Raw genomic sequence first — 18,226 nt, forward strand, 5'->3', positions numbered from 1 at the left:
CTTGACCCCATGTTCCCTACCAGTATCTATCCCATTTGTCTGTTTTCTTTTTACAGCAAAACTTGAAATTTGTCTCTATTCACTTCTTCCAATTTCTCTCCTCCCATTCCCAATCTCATTTCTAACACTCCACCAAAGCACCTGTCAGAGTCAACGACTTCTATTTCGCCAAATCCAAATGACTAATTCTCAGCCCTTATATTACTCAACTTATCAGTAGCTTTTGATACAAATTTGCATTCCCTCCTTAAAGAGTGTCTTAATTTGGCTTCTAGGACACTGTTCCCATTTTTTTACCTACCTAACTGGTCACTGAGTCTCATCTGTTGGTTCTGCCTCATGTTCCCAACCATTAAGAGCTAGAGTAACACAGGGCTTGGTCCTTGGACCTGTTTTTCTCTACTCACATGTCGATTAGGCACCTCAAATAAACTGATTTTTTTCTCCTATACCTCCCCCGACCCTCCCTCAATTCTTCTCCTACAATCTTGCTCTCACAGAAGATGGTCACGCCTTTCTCCCACCTTCTCCACCAACCTTGGAGTCATCCTTGACTCCTCCTTTTCTCTCTCTCCCCATCCATCAGTTAGTGGCTCTATCTTTTATGTTCAGAATCTGACGACTTCTTGCCTCCCCCATCTTTATCATTCTGGTCCCAGTCACCATCACGTCTCACCTAGATTATTATAACTGCCTCCTACCTGGCCTCCTTGCTTCCACCCTTGCCCGAGGGTCTATTCTCCACACCACAGCCAGAGTGATCCCTCTAAAAAGTAGCTCAGAGCACATCAATCCTCTGAACAAAATCTTCCATGGGCTGGCTGTGATATTACGGTGTTTGCAAAATGGCCCCCCTACTGCCCCTCTCTGTGTCCACACTCTTCCGTAGTCCCCATCCCATGCTAACTCTGGGCTTGGCTAGGTGACTTACTTTGACCAATGGGACAATACAGCCATAAAGCAAGCAGAGGCTTAAAAAGCGCTTGTTCATTTGGTCTTGTCCTATGTTGCTGCTGGGAACCTTCTGCCACCAGGTCAGCAAACTTGGGTTAGCTTCCTGAAGGATGGGTGACCATGTGGACAGAAGCCCCAACCATTCCAGCTGTCCCTGCTGAGTGAGGCCCAACTAGACCCCCCAGCTCCACATGAGTTAGCCCAGTCAGATGAATAACATAGCCCACCTTGAGAATCTTGAAAAGTAATAAACGTTTGTTATTTTAAACCACCAAACTTGGGGGTGGCAGTGTATCAGTTAGCTTTTGCTTTTGGTAACTGACACACTGCCTGTTTCACTCAGAATAAAAGCCAACATCCTAACCTGGCCTCCCTCATTTTATGACACTTCACTTACAGCCTTGTTAGTCCTCATGTCTGGTGTTATCCTACCTCAGTGCCCTTGTACTTTCTGTTCCCTATGCCTACAATGTTCTTTCCCCAGATATCTACATGGCTTGTTCCCTCACTTCCTTCCTATCTCTGCTCAAATGCCACCTTACAAAGATAACTTCCCTTACCACCCTAATAAAATACCCCAGGACTCCCCATCCATCTCCCTTACCCTGCTTTATTTCTCCTTTTAGTCCTTATTATCACCTGACATACACATTAAACATTTATTTCTTGTGTGTCACACCTCCTCACATACACACATACGAGACACCAGAATTTATGGTCTACAAGGGCAGGATTTTATCTGTTTTGCTTATCACTGCAGCCCCAGCACTTATAATAATGCCTGGAATTTTTGATCACCAGGAAAATGATGGACGTAGCAGTCCTTCTGCTAAATCTGGTATCTAGGCCTATCGCCTGAAGTATTTCTAGGGGCTGTGGTGGGGAAAATGGCAACTATGCTCCCTACTGGGACATATTTCATTTATTTCAGGCCAAATTCCTATAGCACCCACAACCCAGAAAACACTCAAACAAATTCTTGTTAAGGATGCAGGCAGAGCAGCAGGATGAGGGCTGGCCACCGGTCAGTTCACACTCAGTTCCTCTTGACCTCCCCTCCCTTCCCTTTCTTCTCATCCTTTCCCCATTAGTCTGCAGCACCCGTTTGTCAGATCATTTGACTGCTCACCAAATGGTTAGGAAGACACAAAAACTCCAAGAAAGTATTATCAGCATAGAAATTTATTTGAATTCAAAATAATACGGTTATATTTAGGATAATATAATAATTATCTAAAGCACGTATCATCGTAGGCTCTGAAACAGTTCTAAAGATGTCATTCTTTTGAAGTCAAAAAATATGTAGTAAGAATGTACAAGGAAGCAAAAATACAAAAAATAAGTTTGCTGAGTATTGGGAGTTGTTACAAGAGGGGCACACCAAGGTAATGTAACAGAGTCCAAATTACACAGCATGCAGCAAGGAGTTCTCTTGCTTTATCAAGTCCTGGAGAATAAACCGGTAACCTCAGAATGCAAGAATACCACCACTGGGTTAACAGGACAAACTTTCTGAGGGACACAGGGAGTAATTCACTATACTTCCCCTTTCTCTAACTCCTTTCCTCACACCGATTTCTTTTCTCTCCTCCAGGATAGGTTTTATCCTGTGGAAAAAAAATTTGGTTTTATTTGTAAAGTAGAGTAAATAATATCCTGATTGAAGTAGGCAACGTTTTAGCTAATGATGCTCAGGAATCAAACTTTTGAAAAAGGTCAATCAGCTAGCTACTAGCAGAGACCATCAGTGGCTTGCAGAAAAAAAAAAAAGTCAGATAATATGTGTTTGCTAAATAGATAAAAAGAATAAGCAGTTAAAAATGGGTGAAAAATCCCAGGGTTTATTGTGAACTAGACAAACAAAAGCAGACAGGTGACCTTTGATTCAGCCCATTTACTTGTGGAGTGAGCTATAAGAGGCTCCAAGATAGAGTTTGGTTCCCAACAGTGTCCACAGCCAAAGGGCAAACTCAGAATGTCTCCTCCTCTCGTAGAAACTGGAACACGGATGAGAAGTCTTTTTTGGAGTAGCCCTTCGCACACATAATCCTGTAGATCTGATGGGCCTGACTGCCCAGAAGGATTGGGCTCTTCGTGCTGGTAGCAGAGTCTTGTGCTAATCCCAGATCCTAAATCAAACAAGGGCGGAGGGGATACATTGAGGTTGGTAGTTAAGGCTCACTTCAGAACTGTGGCTCCTAATGCTTGGGTTTCAAAGAAGAAAAAATGAAGCCTGAAAAAATAAGATACTTACAAGCGCGATGTTAAGTTATATATATATTTTATATGTGCTTTCTTATAGCTGCAAAACTGCTCCAGAAAGAAACCTTGATTTCTGAGTGGCCTCTCCACTCCTCCACAAAACCTATTTGTTTTGTTTTGACTTCGGCCAGATGTTCCTATCCAGGTGAGATCACACAGAGAAATGCTTTTTCAAATCTACAGAAGCCTGTAAGCCTAAGACAAACCCCATTATGAAATTAAGCATGATGAAATTATCAATGACGAAAATATCCATTCAATCTCTTAGTCAACACATATTTAACAACTGCTGTATGCTGGGCACTGTTCTAAGTCCTGGTGATATGCAGTCATGATAATAAAACCAAGTCACTGTTCTCAGGAACTTACTATCCAGTGTGGAAGACAGACAGTAAAACAAATACTAAACTTCCAGACAATGACAAGTGCTCTGAAGAAAAATAAAGCAGGGTAAGGGGTCAGAAAGTCATACATAGCAAGGGGTGGGGTGGAAGGAAGAGAGTTCTTCTGAGAGTTCTGATTGATGAGATGTTTAGGGAAGACCTCCCGAGGCAAAGACACTTGACCGAAGATCTGAATGTGAGGGGGCACTGAGTTCTTTGGAGAGCTGGGGGAAGAGAATTTCAGGCAGGTGGAAGAGCAAGGGAAAGGCCCCCTGGTGGGGGGGCATGGCTTGGATGCTCAAGAAACAGTAAGAAGGCCAATGAGGCTGAACTAGAGTAAGCAAGGGGCTGGGGAGGGAAATGAGACTGGGGATGGGCAGAGGTGGAACATGGAAGCTTTATGATGTCTGGAGAGGAAGTTGGATTTTCTTTCAAGTGCAACAGACAATCAGCTTCACAACAACACTTTAACATCTCTGAGAGCTAATGTTTCATTCAGAGAGTTTTGGAAAACTTATGGTTGTTTAAAAATAGACAAAAGTTAACATTATAAATCTTTTATAGTTAAACTGTTGTTAATGGTATCCTCTACTATAAGAATGGAATCTTGTCCAACCTTGAAATATCTGGGGGTAGATGGAAGACAATGAAGGCATAGTTAACTGAAACAATATTCACCACATTTCATTTTATTTGTGATTAAATAAGTGCTGCAAACAAGTGGCAAAACCAAGACTTCCTTCTTACCATTACCATCTTCATTTCCTCCATCAATGGAAAAGCCAACAAGCAATGAAAGAGGAAGACAAGAAGCAAGAAGAGGACTATTTGTATTCTTTGAGGAACACCCTTGATAACGGAGCAGTTATTGATACCATCCACTCAAAGGAGGAAATGATTCAAGGAAAAAATAAGCAAAGTTTAAAGAATGGATTAAATCTCTAGCCTCTTGGATATCTATGATGCTATAGGTGTTAAGAGTATTTTGTGCTTACTTGTATAATTTTCACATGTAAACCCACAGATTTGGAAAATCTACTTAACCTTAAAGTCTTCTATAGCTTCCACTAAAAAGCAAGTTTAATTATTACCCACACACTTCACATATGTGGACAGCTACATTATTGCTTATACCCAGACAAGCAGACAAGCCTCTTTTGTCAACATCATTTTGCTGCACATCTGCAAGATGCATTTATTTAAAAACGACAGAAAATCTACATAGAAAGACTGCCTATAATTTTTAACCTAGTAGTATAACTAGAATATAAGAACTTAGAGTAAACACAACATATCGAGGAGAAGACAACACTATTGAGAAGAAAAGGCTATTAGAGGTTTTCAAAGGGGCAAGTAAATATCCCAAATAAGAGCTAATAAAACCAAAAAGGGGAAGCTAAAATAGCTTTGGTGGCTGCTACCTTAAAGGGTGGACATTCTAAAAAGAGAAAGGTGATTTAGTCTATAAAATCCTAAGTGGCTTGTCAATCCTGAAATGTTAGAAAAGAAGGTATCCTTTGAAGCTTGTAACATATAATTTAAAATAAACAAACACCCTACTTCACTAATCAAATACAAATATTTATGAATTCATGAGCTCAGTGGGTGGTTCAGGAAAAAAATATAAAACAATTGCAGAAGGTTTCAACAAATTAATGGAGGACCAAATCGTTACATATTACAAGGACACAGGTACATTGGATGAGTAATACGAGTGGTCATAATTTTCCATAATTTGTTCCTTAGTGGCCATCAGAAACAGACTTCTAGGTTGGGGGGTTTAGAAGAAAGGTCTAGTTTTTGTATTGATTATGTTCTGATTATATACACACAATATATTAGAATTTTATGATGTTAAGACTTAGAAATAAATGTACAAGCCTCTACTTCAAGGACACGTTAACATCATCTCCCCCAACACAATGAGATCTAATGGCAGTTGAGCAAAATATCTCCTAGTAAGTAAAGGCCTGATCTGCCCAAGCAGGTATGATTGCTTTAATCAATGTAGCACTGATGGGGACTTCTTTAATCTCTATCAATTTCTCTACACAAGTCTAATTAGTTATGGTGGGTTTTGCTAACAACTATCTGAGGTGATGAAAGCATTTTTTAAGTTCCTTTCTAAATGCTTTCATTTTAAGCAAAATTCAGAAATCTTGCTCTTTATAAGGGAAATGACAACTTATAAAGAGCAAAAGAGAACAGGAATGTCCGTATGTTTTACTACTGTACTGTCTTATGCTATCTTTTATTATCAAGAAAATAATTTTAAAGGACCTCAACAGGAGCAGATTCTTCCTGGGCAGGGACACTGGAGAAAATGATGGAAGTAAAGGTGTGACGTAGAAGAGAGTCCCCAAATAAAGCCAGCACTGCTTACAGGTTACTTCTTAGCTGCTTCCTCTGTTGGAGCCATAAGCAGCATTTTAGGAACCAAATAAGCTAACAGGTCACAACCCACTTCATACATGTACATAAAGCAAACTGGGCATAAACGCAATTCTTTCACTCTTCTGTGTGCCCTAATAAACGACCCTGCGGCTTTGTGAAAACAATCCACTTAAGGAGCTACTTTCTGTTTCCAACAAGAGCAACACAGCACAACTATAAAAGCCTGTGTGGAGGATATGCAAACCTAAATATAAGGTACAGATTGGCATAAAAATTAATATTTTCTTAAATGAAACACGAGGAGAAATAAAACTACAAAATAAGAAACATAGTTTCAAACATTGCTTCATCCAATAAATATTTAAAGTGAGCCAACCATGTGCCAGGGGCCCGGCTGGAGAGGCAAGGAAGAATGAGGCAGGCTGAGGGAAGAGCGGGCGTGGAGGGCTGCCAGGGAGAGGGAACAAGAGGCCGAAACGAGTTTGGTGTGGCTGAAGCAAAGGAGGGGGGTAGGAAGGCAGAAATGAGCTGGTGAGGAGAGCAAAGGCCTTTAAGACAATGTGCAGAGATGGACTTTAATCTACAAGTAACTGGAAACCATGAAAGAGACTTAACAGGAGAGATGACATAATCAGGTTTTTACATTTTAGGAAGTCCACTCTTAACCACAGAAAATGAACTGGAGAAGAAGATGAGAATGAAAGGCAAGGAGACCAGTTAAGGGCAGATGTGGTAGAATCTAAACAAGGTTCAGCCAAGGTACTGGTAGTGGTAGAGAGGGCAAGTGGGTGAATTCAAGGCAGAGTCGAGAAGTAGAATGGACGAAACATCATGGGAAATGAAGGAGAGTAAGCTGAATACGGTATACAACTGTACATATTGTTACTTTTGTCAAAAAGTAAATGGCAGGGGTGTGGGGAGTGGGGTAGGGAACAAGCGCTACACAAAAATCTGGAAGTCTGTTTGTCTAAAAAGTATTTTCTAACGTTGAGATCGCAAATGAGAGGAGGCCAACAATTTGCTTTTCAAATGACTTTATACATAAATATATATATATATATTCTTAAAGTAGGAAGATGTATTTAGAAATCTAGCATCATGCGAAAGGTCCTCTCTTCTTTTGTGATATGTATATCCAATGTCATTATATTATTAACCGTCAGAAAATGCTTGTTACTGCTTCCATTCTAAGGGCTTGGTAAATTAATGTAAATTTATGATGAAGAACAACATTTTACCGGCTCACATTACAAACAAACCCAAGCACAAAAGAAAAATCCCAGCCTATTCTTCTCATCTGAAAGGCCAGGATTAAAAGTGAACAAGATAAAAGGTTTTTATCCAAGCTAAGTTTTAAATAATTTCCAGTGACTGGGTCACTATTTTAGTAACCTTGCCTTCTAGGATAGACGTATGCTTTGTTACGAGAGGAGAGAAGTGGGAGTGGGGTGAGGTGGGGGGAGAGAGAGAAGGGAGGGAAGGAGAAGAATGAGACTAAACATTTCCCCCTGCTCTCTTGGGTAGTCTCTGCATTTACCATACCTTAGCCATGAGTGTTGTTCCGAATCCACCCTGATAGTTATTAGCCGAGGGAACTCCATCCATCACCCCAGGTACAGGATTATAGGTGTCACTTGACCAACATCGTCCTGAGCTCATGTTTAGGATTTTAGCCAAGAGTTTTGGGTCAAGCCCTAACCTGTCAAAGAAGGTCAAAGAAAAGAAGTGTTAAATGTCAAAATGTACAAGTCATGCATGACTTATTTACGTGTGAGGATGCTCTATCTTCTCTCTCCATTTATGATATGTCTTCAAATATCTAAGCAGACTGATGAGAGTGAAGAATCCAATCTTAAATTATAGGGTATTAAAAGCTAGTGATTAAACATTTCTGAGCCAGGACATTCTGCACTGAGAGAAAACCTTCTGCACTACCCTGCTTTTAAGAAATAACATACGACTGCATAAAAGTATTGTTGGTTTATCACACACATGGGTTTTCTAGTCTTCTGGACATTATTGCATTTATGTGTCGCATAAGAACCTTAAGCCAAGATGATCATCTAAATTCTACAGTCTTTACTCACAAGTGATGTATTTCAGAAAGAAATATTGACAGTTAAATTATGTATCATGGGAGTCCATGTGGATGCATTTATATGTATGTTTATTCCTTTAGCTCTTATGAGAGAATAAATGCAAGAGATGAGCCACGAGCAGTAAAACGAGCTTAAGGGAAGTTATCATTATAAAAGAAGACATTTCTTGCTGTAAACTTTTCCTTATTTATTAAATCTTCATTAGACATTCTTGCTTATGAAGCAAGTCTGCACAGAGTTGTGACATATGCTATCTATTCAGAGACATGCATTATAGTTCTGGGTCAACTGCTGATAAGGTTACTGATCCTGATAAAACAAAGCTTGCCCAAGCGGAAACATCATTTGTTCTATCACTGAGCTGATGGCATAAACGGCTGTTCAATGTGGACCCAGAAAAAAAGTAGAATTAAAATGCTCTATTACTTTATTCCAAGTATCTTACTGCAGCCTGGGAAGCACAGTTTTGCTATGTATCTTTGAATCAAGTTTCAAATAAAACTTTCTGCTTTTTCTTAAAACCAATCCCTTCCAGAATTAAAAAAAAAGATTAAACAGAGACACATGTAAATATTAAACGAACTGTGCATTTTGGGGTGCTGCTTATTACTTGTGTGTTCAAAATTGTCTGTCTATTTCCAGATCAGAATATAATGACCAATAAAACCTTTTTCCAATGCTCGAGCAGGGTCTAGGGCTAATAGCCAGGATGTGTACGGACTTACCACATAATACAAATGTTATGTAATCAGGCTTTCAAGGAGCAGCTGTGGTTCAAGGAATACTATATGGCATGCCATGAAGATGAACTCACATGGTAGCCCGTGTTATAATGAGCAGTTTTTACTAAAGATTATAACAGATAAAGATTCCATCTAAATCAGCTGTCATACATTCTGTTCAATTGTACACTGCTGGAAAGAAACCTGATGGTTTCATTCATTCTTTTATAAAGATCCAAGTTTGTTACATGTATAATTTGCTACTGATGCTTCCTTTCCCCTTTCAAATATAATTAGGCTATCAGGATGCTACGGTAACAGATGACGTAGGAAAAGATAAAGCCAATGCACTTAGGGAAAAATTGTGAAAAGTAAAATCACAAATGAACAACTAGTTAATCTGCTATAACTGCAAATATATTGTCTAAGCACAAATATGCAAGAATGTATATGTCTAATGTGCTCTATGAGCAGGGGATATTTTTAAAGACCCCAAAACACTGTCTTAACCTTCCATTTGGAATATAATTCAGGCTTCCTAATTTAGATTTTCTTTTAAAATGGCTCATCACATTCAAAGAAGCAGAGATACTCCCCCTCCTTATAACCTACCAGGTTAGACTCAACAGTGCCTCACAACACTCTTTATTGCTAAAGAAATTCATACTCTATCTATAATACTCACCAAAATGGGAGCAAAGCTTATTATCCTTTGTAAAACCCTACATTTCATTTTTCTTCAATGTTCAAGGAAAAATACTGGGGCTGATTTATGGAACCCTTTTTGGTGAACATATTACTATTTAGAAGCATCCTGAGGGGCACACACAAAAATGAGGTGGCAGTTGTTATGTGCTCACTTTTCAAATCTGATGCTTCCCCACAATGCTGATTCTTTTTAGGAGATGGTTACTCCCTCTCCAGTCCTCCCCAACCCCCCAACAGCAAAGTGTATCATTAAAAAGAGCAAGTTAGAAGTGTTCTGCATTTCATCTTTCTGAGGATTCTTTCACTGGCATATATATAACTGACAGTTAAAATTAGACATGATATTAAAATCAGTTACTGAAGTCCTCTGTCTTCCACTGTGCCCAAGGCTTGTAATGGTCTGAAACCAGCTAGAATACACAGTAATTGTCATTCAGGGAGTCTATCCTAGAACGTCATGCTTCACTGGAGAAGACTGAGTTTCATTTGAAATCAACAAATTAATCCAAGACAGGTATCTGAAAGGGCAAGTTTAATAGGAAGCAGCTACTGGGCTCTCAACCATGATAAAATGTTATTGCTGTTTCCCTGTAAATTGGCTGGGAACATATGATACTTTCTGCATAAGAGCCCCATTGCTGTTCAGGAGATATACAGCTCAAGCCATCAAAAGGATGACAGTCTGTCAGTCCCCATAATAACTTGCCACTGGATGTGGTTCGAGAGTGTGCGCATGCATGCATGTGGCTTTACAATTGCTGGAATGTTCTCTGATATAAACAGAATGAATTCATTGCTCTGACCGCATATATAATGCAATTCAAATAAACGTCACTGTGTCAAATCTACTCACCTTTAAAACACAAGAATTTTAAATGAACTTTTGGGAGAAGTAAAAATGATGCATAAACTATAAGAAAAATTAAAGAGAAGCCAAGTGTTTGCCTTCACTGTAACCAAGGCTTTTAAGGGCCAAAAAAGTTTGTTCATTTTATAGTCTCTGTAAGTATCTATACTGTCTGGTTTTATGTAAGAACAAAGCAAACAATGTCCCTAAACTGAGATGTCTGTATCACAGGAACCAATCTGGAAATGAAACATCTAAGACTATGTCAACTTAAATCAATCATTCCGTTATTCACCAATGTTTACGCAGACCTGCCATCTAAGAAGAGGCTGTGCCTGCCCTCCAGCAGTGGGCCAGTTAAGACACCGCCCAGTAACGTTTACCTGAGGCAGGGGAAGAGCCCCCCGGCTCCCACCTCATTCGTCTGACAAATCTTCATTGAGTGCCTACTACGTGCCAGGGATGTTCTTAAGATACAGTGGTGAGGGACTTCCCTGGTGGCGCAGTGGTTAAGAATCTGCCTGCCAATGCAGGGGACATGGGTTCGAGACCTGGTCCGGGAAGATCCCACATGCCACGGAGCAACTAAGCCCACGCACCACAACTACTGAGCCTGCGCTCTAGAGCCCGCGAGCCACAACTACTGAGCCCGCGTGCCACAACTACTGAAGCCCGCACACCTAGAGCCTGTGCTCCGCAACACGAGAAGCCACCACAGTGAGAAGCCTGAACACCTCAACGAAGAGTAGCCCCCATTCTCCGCAACTAGAGAAAGCCCGCGTGCAGCAAAGAAGAAGACCCAATGCAGCCAAAAATAAATAAATAAATAAATAAATAAATAAATTTATTAAAAAAAAAAAAAGATACAGTGGTGAGCAGACAAAGCTCATAGAGCCTGCATTCTAGTTGGGAAGACAGATAATAAACAAATAAATATATAATGTTAGCCAGTGAGAAATGTTATAAAGAAAAAAACATTAACGTACAATTCAATTCAAATACAAACCACCACCACCATCACATCAATAACTAGCATGTATTGAGCACCTACTATGTATCGGGCACTGTTTTAAAAGATTTACATAGATGACTTAATTTACTCTTCACAACAGATACTACTGCTACTGTGGATAGATACTATTATTTTTGTCATTTTATAGATGAGAAAAGCTTAAGTCTGTGGCAGAGCTGGGATGTGGTCATCAAGAGACACCCACACTCACTGCCCTGAGTCTCACTGGGTCATATGGGTAGTCACTTAATCAGCCAACATGATGGCATCCTATCAGTTTAATAAGAAATTTGGCCAAACCTTTATTACAAACCTTTTGCCATATGCTGTATCTATCAGGGTATACAACTAAGAGGTTTCGGTCATCACCTAAATGAAACGACAACACCTTCTTAGGGAAGTAACCAGGAAGCTAAAATTATGCTTGTGGGAAAGTTCTCATCTTGAACGGCCTTCCAGAAGTTTGACTGTTTTAAGCTTCTTTTGGTGGAAGGAGACAATATGGTTGTTGCTAGAGGGGCCTGGGCCCTGTTGGCAATGCAAATAACTTGTTATACCACCCATATTGAAAAAAAAAGCAAACCAAACAAAAAACATAATTTCCGGCAGAACAAAAATGAAAACAAAAAAAACAAAACTCACATTACCAATGTTATTCTTAGGTGGTGCACGGGAATAAAACCTCTCTAACGGGGCTTCCCTGGTGGCGCAGTGGTTGAGAATCTGCCTGCTAATGCAGGGGACACGGGTTCGAGCCCTGGTCTGGGAATATCCCACATGCCGCGGAGCAACTAGGCCCGTGAGCCACAACTACTGAGCCTACGCGTCTGGAGCCTGTGCTCCTCAACAAGAGAGGCCGCGATAGTGAGAGGCCGCGCACCGCGATGAAGAGTGGCCCGCACTTGCCGCAACTAAAGAAAGCCCTCGCACAGAAACGAAGACGCAACACAGCCATAAATAATAAATAAATAAATAAATAAATAAAGGGGAAAAGATGGTTCAATTAAAAAAAAAAAAAAACCCTAACGCAAGTAAGGCCCTTTCAGTACCATAAAACTATGTTCTGAGTCCTAAATAGATCCCAATTAGAAGGCAGAAAGGTCTAGTAAAAAAGAATTTCCAAATATGTTATATACCAATATTTTTTATGCTTTACTTTTTTATAGCATTTAAAAATCTCACTAACATCCATAAACACTCATTGTAAAAGATCATAGGGTCAACAGGAGTTTAAAACTATAAGGTTTTATTCTTCTATTTAAAAAAAGGGAAACGTCAGTGTTCAAGAAAAGACACTGACTTACGAGAATGAAATTAATCAGAAACGATCACTTGGGGCTTCCCTGGTGGTGCAGTGGTTGAGAATCGGCCTGCTAATGCAGGGGACACGGGTTCGAGCCCTGGTCTGGGAAGATCCCACATGCCACGGAGCAACTAGGCCCGTGAGCCACAACTACTGAGCCTGCGCGTCTGGAGCCTGTGCTCCGCAACAAGAGAGGCCGCGATAATGAGAGGCCCGCGCACCGCGATGAGGAGTGGCCCCCGCTTGCCGCAACTGGAGAAAGCCCTCACACAGAAACGAAGACCCAACACAGCCAAAAATAATTAAATAAATTAATTTAAAATAATAATAATAAATTAAAAAAAGAAACGATCACTTCATAGGAATAGGTAACTCAATTTGTAAATGTTGACATTAATTCTCTAAAAAAATTTTTACTTCAGAGTGAACAGAATATAAATGTGGCTGAACCACTTTGATGCTATACTACTTTGTGGGAATTTACTACTTGGGAATTTATGCTTGCTGATGCCAATTTTCTCTTTCACCTTGCAATGCTCAATAAATCGTGGCCGCTCTCTATACTCTATTAGAGAACATTCCTGGCATTTTAAACCATGTCTGTAAACCATGGAGAAAAGACAATAGCAGAAGCAATCATTTTTAGGACTTTCAAACCACTGAGAATCTCTGTAAGATAAACCGATAAAATCCTAATGTCATGAAAATAAGCAATTCATTAGTACAATGTAGAGCACCACAAACTTACAAATTATTGTAACAGTTAAGTAAAAACAATGAGTTCCTGCTTTGTGTTCAGACATATATATATGTGTGTGTGTGTGTGTGTGTGTGTAAATATTTCATTTACACACATATACATCAGTAACAGTAATATATAGAGTTTTGGAAAAATTAAACATTGAAAGTTTCATATTTCTAAATATTGTTTTTGCCATAGTGGATCAAGGCCAACAATAAGGGAAAATCTATTTATTGCTTCTGCTCTTAATATTGCTGTTTGGAATTTTATCACTTTCTTTTCTCCTTGATAATAAACTTACTCTAGTAGCCAATGTATACATTTCATTGTATACATTTTATTCATTTGATTCAACTGATTTTCATACTATTCTTTATTAGTTGGCTTTTGGAGTTAGACTTCCATAAGCACTTATTGTACAAAAACTTCATTTTAGAATGATCATCTAATAAGACTTTTGCTAGGAAAATTATTTGAGGAATGCTAGAGGATGCCTAAAGAACATTCTGATCCAGTGACGTTTAAAGTAAGAAGCAGAATATAAAATAAACTGGCAAAATAGAGGGAAATTTCAGTATAGTATAACCTAGGCTTTTACTTTTTTTATTATATACTCATTTATATCCAGAAAAATGAAAAGAAAATTCTAAAGATGCAAATGCATACTAATGCTCTAATCCTAGTGTCAACACCAATTAATTTTGTATGCAATTTTGGTTCCAGAAATTTACATTTTCCTCCTCCATAAAATTAATCTAGAGGATGAACATAAAAACAAGTTACTAGTAACTGGTTTTTCAATTATGATAAGTGACCCATAGCTTAAACTGGCTACAATACAGACATAACCCTCTGAACAGCTTCTTATATACCACCAGTTTTATTAAGGCTTTGTACAAATATGCCTTACCATCTTACAGACATTCAATTTTAAAATGTAAATGGTACAGGATATTGATAAACCAATTAGCGCTAATGCAAAGCAAATTTCTCTTTTGTCTCAATTACAACATGACAACTTAATAGGTCAAGACAGTTTAACATCTGAGACAAGGGCAATTCAATAAAACAACAGCATCTTGATATGGTAATTAAGAGGAAATGTGAATCCATTACTGTGTTTTAAAAAATATCTCAAGCACTTTGGCTCTTTTTATTGCTTTCATCAAAAGCTATGGTATGAAACACTACTCTGATTTGTGATCTATTTGGCAAGCAGTTTGGGGACGTGTGAAGAACACACCTCAGTAAAAGCATCTTTCTCATTAAGCATTTTCTAAAGTAAGAAATGTATATTTATTATATTCATGAAATGCAAAACATCCAAAAAATTAATTAGGTGATTAATCATATGTAGCATTCCTAACCCAAAAGATTAAAGGCTAAAATTAAGACATTAACCTTAAGCATTCTAAAGGATGATCACCATGGTAGGAAAAACTGAATTCCTGAATCACTTTCAGCAAAGTATGAATGCCATTTTATTTCAATGAAAAGATATATCCTTAATGTAAAGTAACAGAACCCTAGGGAAGTTAAAATGAAAAGAGTTATGCATACGAGTTGCAGCTTTATGAATGCCATCCAGTTTATCCTGAGAATAAACAACCAAGAACCCTTTTAGTGTAGATTTTGGGGACTATATTTAAAATAGATACATAAAACCAGTCACATGGTAGCATAACACCTGAATTCATTATACATTAAAACTGTATTTTATACAAATTTGTCCTACACTGCCAGAGATTGTTTAAATTTTATAGTAATAGTGTCTCTTGCATTTCGACATAATACAAGAAATGGAGCGCCCATATAAAAAGGATAATGTAACTTCAAATATAAAGCACAATACATTTTATGGCTTATGGCAGAGAGCATTCATGCTCTCCAGGGTCCTATTGGTCGTCCAATAAGCAAAGTCTATTAAAGTTCAATAATGAAATACTTTCAAAATGTTCCTGGATCAACTGATTTATCTCTCATGAACATTTGTTTTCAACATCAGAAAATCAAAACGGAAAGCTCATAAAAACTGTTAGTATATGAAAAAGTACTATTCAACAAACCTGATTCCCAGATTCATAGCTTCAGCAGTTCCAATCATACTAATAGCTAACAGCAAGTTGTTGCAGATCTTCGCAGCCTGAAAATAAATTGAGTACATATTAAATATCTTTATTTTCAAGCTATAACTCACAGGAAGATTTCTTCACCCTATTCCATGTTTCTAAAAGTAAGAGCATTCAACTGTTGATTCTTTCAAAGGAGGAAAGGCACTTGGTGCTGCAAGCCTCCCTCTGAGCCTAACACAAGATCCCAGAGCAGACTGGGAGGGGGTCCTCTTCCCCTAGGGAAGAGCTCTGCAGTGTGGCGACTGAGCTACTCCTATGGGCGCAAGCACAACAGGGAATACTGATTGATGTGGCACAACTGCTCCTTCAGGAATGAGGCTGACATTCTAACTGGGGAAACAGGAGTAACACACCAAATGAAAAGGCAATGAACAAGCAAACACAACTAAGTGGTAAACTGTATGGTAGAAACTGTAAGACAGAGACAGTAGGAGTTCAGAGAAACCAGATCACTGAGGGCAGGTGCAGAGAGGAAGCAGAACCTGAAACCATCTCTCAGAAGGCCAGGCAGGATTTAAATAGGCGAGAGAGGGAAAGAAGGAGAGCAGGGAAAAAAATAAATACACAAGGGCATGAGATATTCCTGAGAACAGTAAGAAAATGGACTCATGTGCAGTGGCTTTAAGGAATGAGGAGAAGTTTGATAGTTAAGACTGGGTCAAGAGCTACGGAAGCTAGTGTCCAAATTTGACGTGGTAGGAAATAGGGATCTATGCAAAGTGTCAGAACTGGGAAACCTATGATGATACAAGCATCTTGATGGAGTTGGTTTTGGTTACAGTGTTGGCAAAGTGGTAAACCTGGTATCCAGAGATCTACTAGGCCCTGTGAGCAGTAAACAAGGTGTGAGATAATGAAAGATTGAACCAGGTAATGCGTGGAATGAACAAGATAGCCAACAATGAGAGCCACTGAAGCAAAAATCAATAGAACCTGGAGACTGACTGGACAAGGGAATGGAGACAACAGATATATCTAAGATCATACCAAAGTCCTGAATAAGATAAAGCTGGTACCTGTGACCAGGACAAAGCATGAAGAGGAGTGAGTGATAGTGTGTGTGTTGGGTGGGAGGGGGACAACCAGTTTGATTTCAGAGTTCATTGTAGTCATTCACCTCTACCTGATTAGAGAATCGATATAACACATTTCTTAATGAAAATGATCTGGTTTTTTAAGGAAAAGATTAAAGTGCATAGGTTACTTCTACCCGACAGTACTACAAATAGAGCTGTGGCGAGCAATTACAAAATTAGAGGGAAGATAACAGCAAATCAGATAACACGAGCACTTCATATAGAAGCCGTTTTAAGGATAATTTCTGTGGTCACTGGGATAAATATGTTAAAGTCTGAAATGATGGAATTTTTGATGTCTTTTTAAATTATTGGCTTATCTCTGCTTACTTCCAACAGGAATGATGGAAAACTAACTCATTTCAAATTAATTTAAGAAAATCTGAGCAAACAAAGAATCCATACATTGAACAGAGTAAGGAGGAATCAAATTGTGGTCAGGAAAGAAAAATGAACATTAGCTAATTCTACATCATCAAGTCAGTGTCACTGCTGTACAAACATTACCTGCCCAGTCCCGACGGCTCCACAATGCACCACATTGGAGCCCATGCACCCCAGAAGCTCTTGGGCAGCGGCAAATTCTTCTTCGACTCCTCCCACCATAAACGTGAGGTTCCCAGACCGAGCAGCTCCCACACCTGAATAGTTTGGGGGGTAAAGGGATAGAAGAAGAGGGATACATTTCTTCAAGTGTTTAAGTATATTATAAAATTAGAGAAAATCCTCAAACCAAATGAAAACACCTTGCCTCCAAGTTATATTTATATCAGGCATAAGCCTCTCTTGGAATATTTTAATTGTCAAGTATCATGCAGGTTACTTATAAGCCAAAGGGGACATACAGATTCAGTCAAACTCTGCATTCATCTCAAATATTTTGGCACGATCATGGAGTACCATGGGGATTTAAAATGTGAATTTTATTATTCCCATGCATCTTTTATTCTCCTGAGAAACCTATTCAGTAATAGAAAGTATATGAAAAAGATGACCTGTGCCCTGACCAGCACGGGAGCAGCCAGAGGGGTCAGCTGCCTGAGTCTGGATCTGGGGTCTCTGGCTCACTCGCTCGCTCTCTGCACACTATGTACAGATGAGATCTACAAAGAGAGGGACTTGTCTCTTTCTCCCATAAACAAGTAGGCATTTCAGATGGAAAGATTCTTTGTAGGTAAAGAAAGATTCTTTGTAGGTAAAGATTCTTTAAGGTAAAGAAAACAGTTGCTTAGCTAGACTGATTATTCTGATGTGCACTTTCTAATATTATTTGATTCTTCTTTTCCCTCCTGCTATACAGGCATGCATAGCTTGAAGATTTTGTGGGGTCAGTTCCAGACCACCCCCATAAGGTGAATACTGCAATAAGGTGAGAGTCACATGCATATTGTAGTCTATTACATGGGCAATAGCATTATGTCTATAAAAACAATGTACACACCTTAATTTAAAAATTCTTTACTGCTAAAAATGCTAAGCATCATCTGATACCTCAAGGTTACCACAATATTTGTCTTTTTAAAATAAATTATTGAGGTACAGTTGATTTACAATGTCATGTTAATTTCCGCTGTATAGCAAAGTGATTCAGT

General features: G+C 39.0%; 1 protein-coding gene across 6 annotated transcripts in view; it reads right to left on the reverse strand.

Moving 5' to 3' along the window:
* Nucleotides 1-18,226, reverse strand: part of HIBADH (3-hydroxyisobutyrate dehydrogenase) — a 129,527-nt gene that overhangs the window by 24,584 nt on the left and 86,717 nt on the right. For 3 of the 6 annotated variants that reach the window (XM_061198617.1, XM_061198616.1, XM_061198615.1), the window contains exons 5-7: nucleotides 17,142-17,275; nucleotides 15,493-15,569; nucleotides 7,536-7,692 (exon numbers count right to left, since the gene is read on the reverse strand). In XM_061198617.1, coding sequence (XP_061054600.1) covers nucleotides 7,536-7,692; nucleotides 15,493-15,569; nucleotides 17,142-17,275 — 368 coding nt within the window. Of the gene's footprint in view, nucleotides 1-2,833; nucleotides 3,084-3,208; nucleotides 3,354-3,378; nucleotides 3,412-7,535; nucleotides 7,693-15,492; nucleotides 15,570-17,141; nucleotides 17,276-18,226 lie in introns of those variants that run through there. The other 3 variants (XM_061198614.1, XM_061198612.1, XM_061198618.1) reach the window with 3 other exon arrangements.

The sequence above is a fragment of the Eubalaena glacialis genome, chromosome 8 (genome assembly GCF_028564815.1).
Source record: "Eubalaena glacialis isolate mEubGla1 chromosome 8, mEubGla1.1.hap2.+ XY, whole genome shotgun sequence".
NCBI lineage: Eukaryota > Metazoa > Chordata > Mammalia > Artiodactyla > Balaenidae > Eubalaena > Eubalaena glacialis.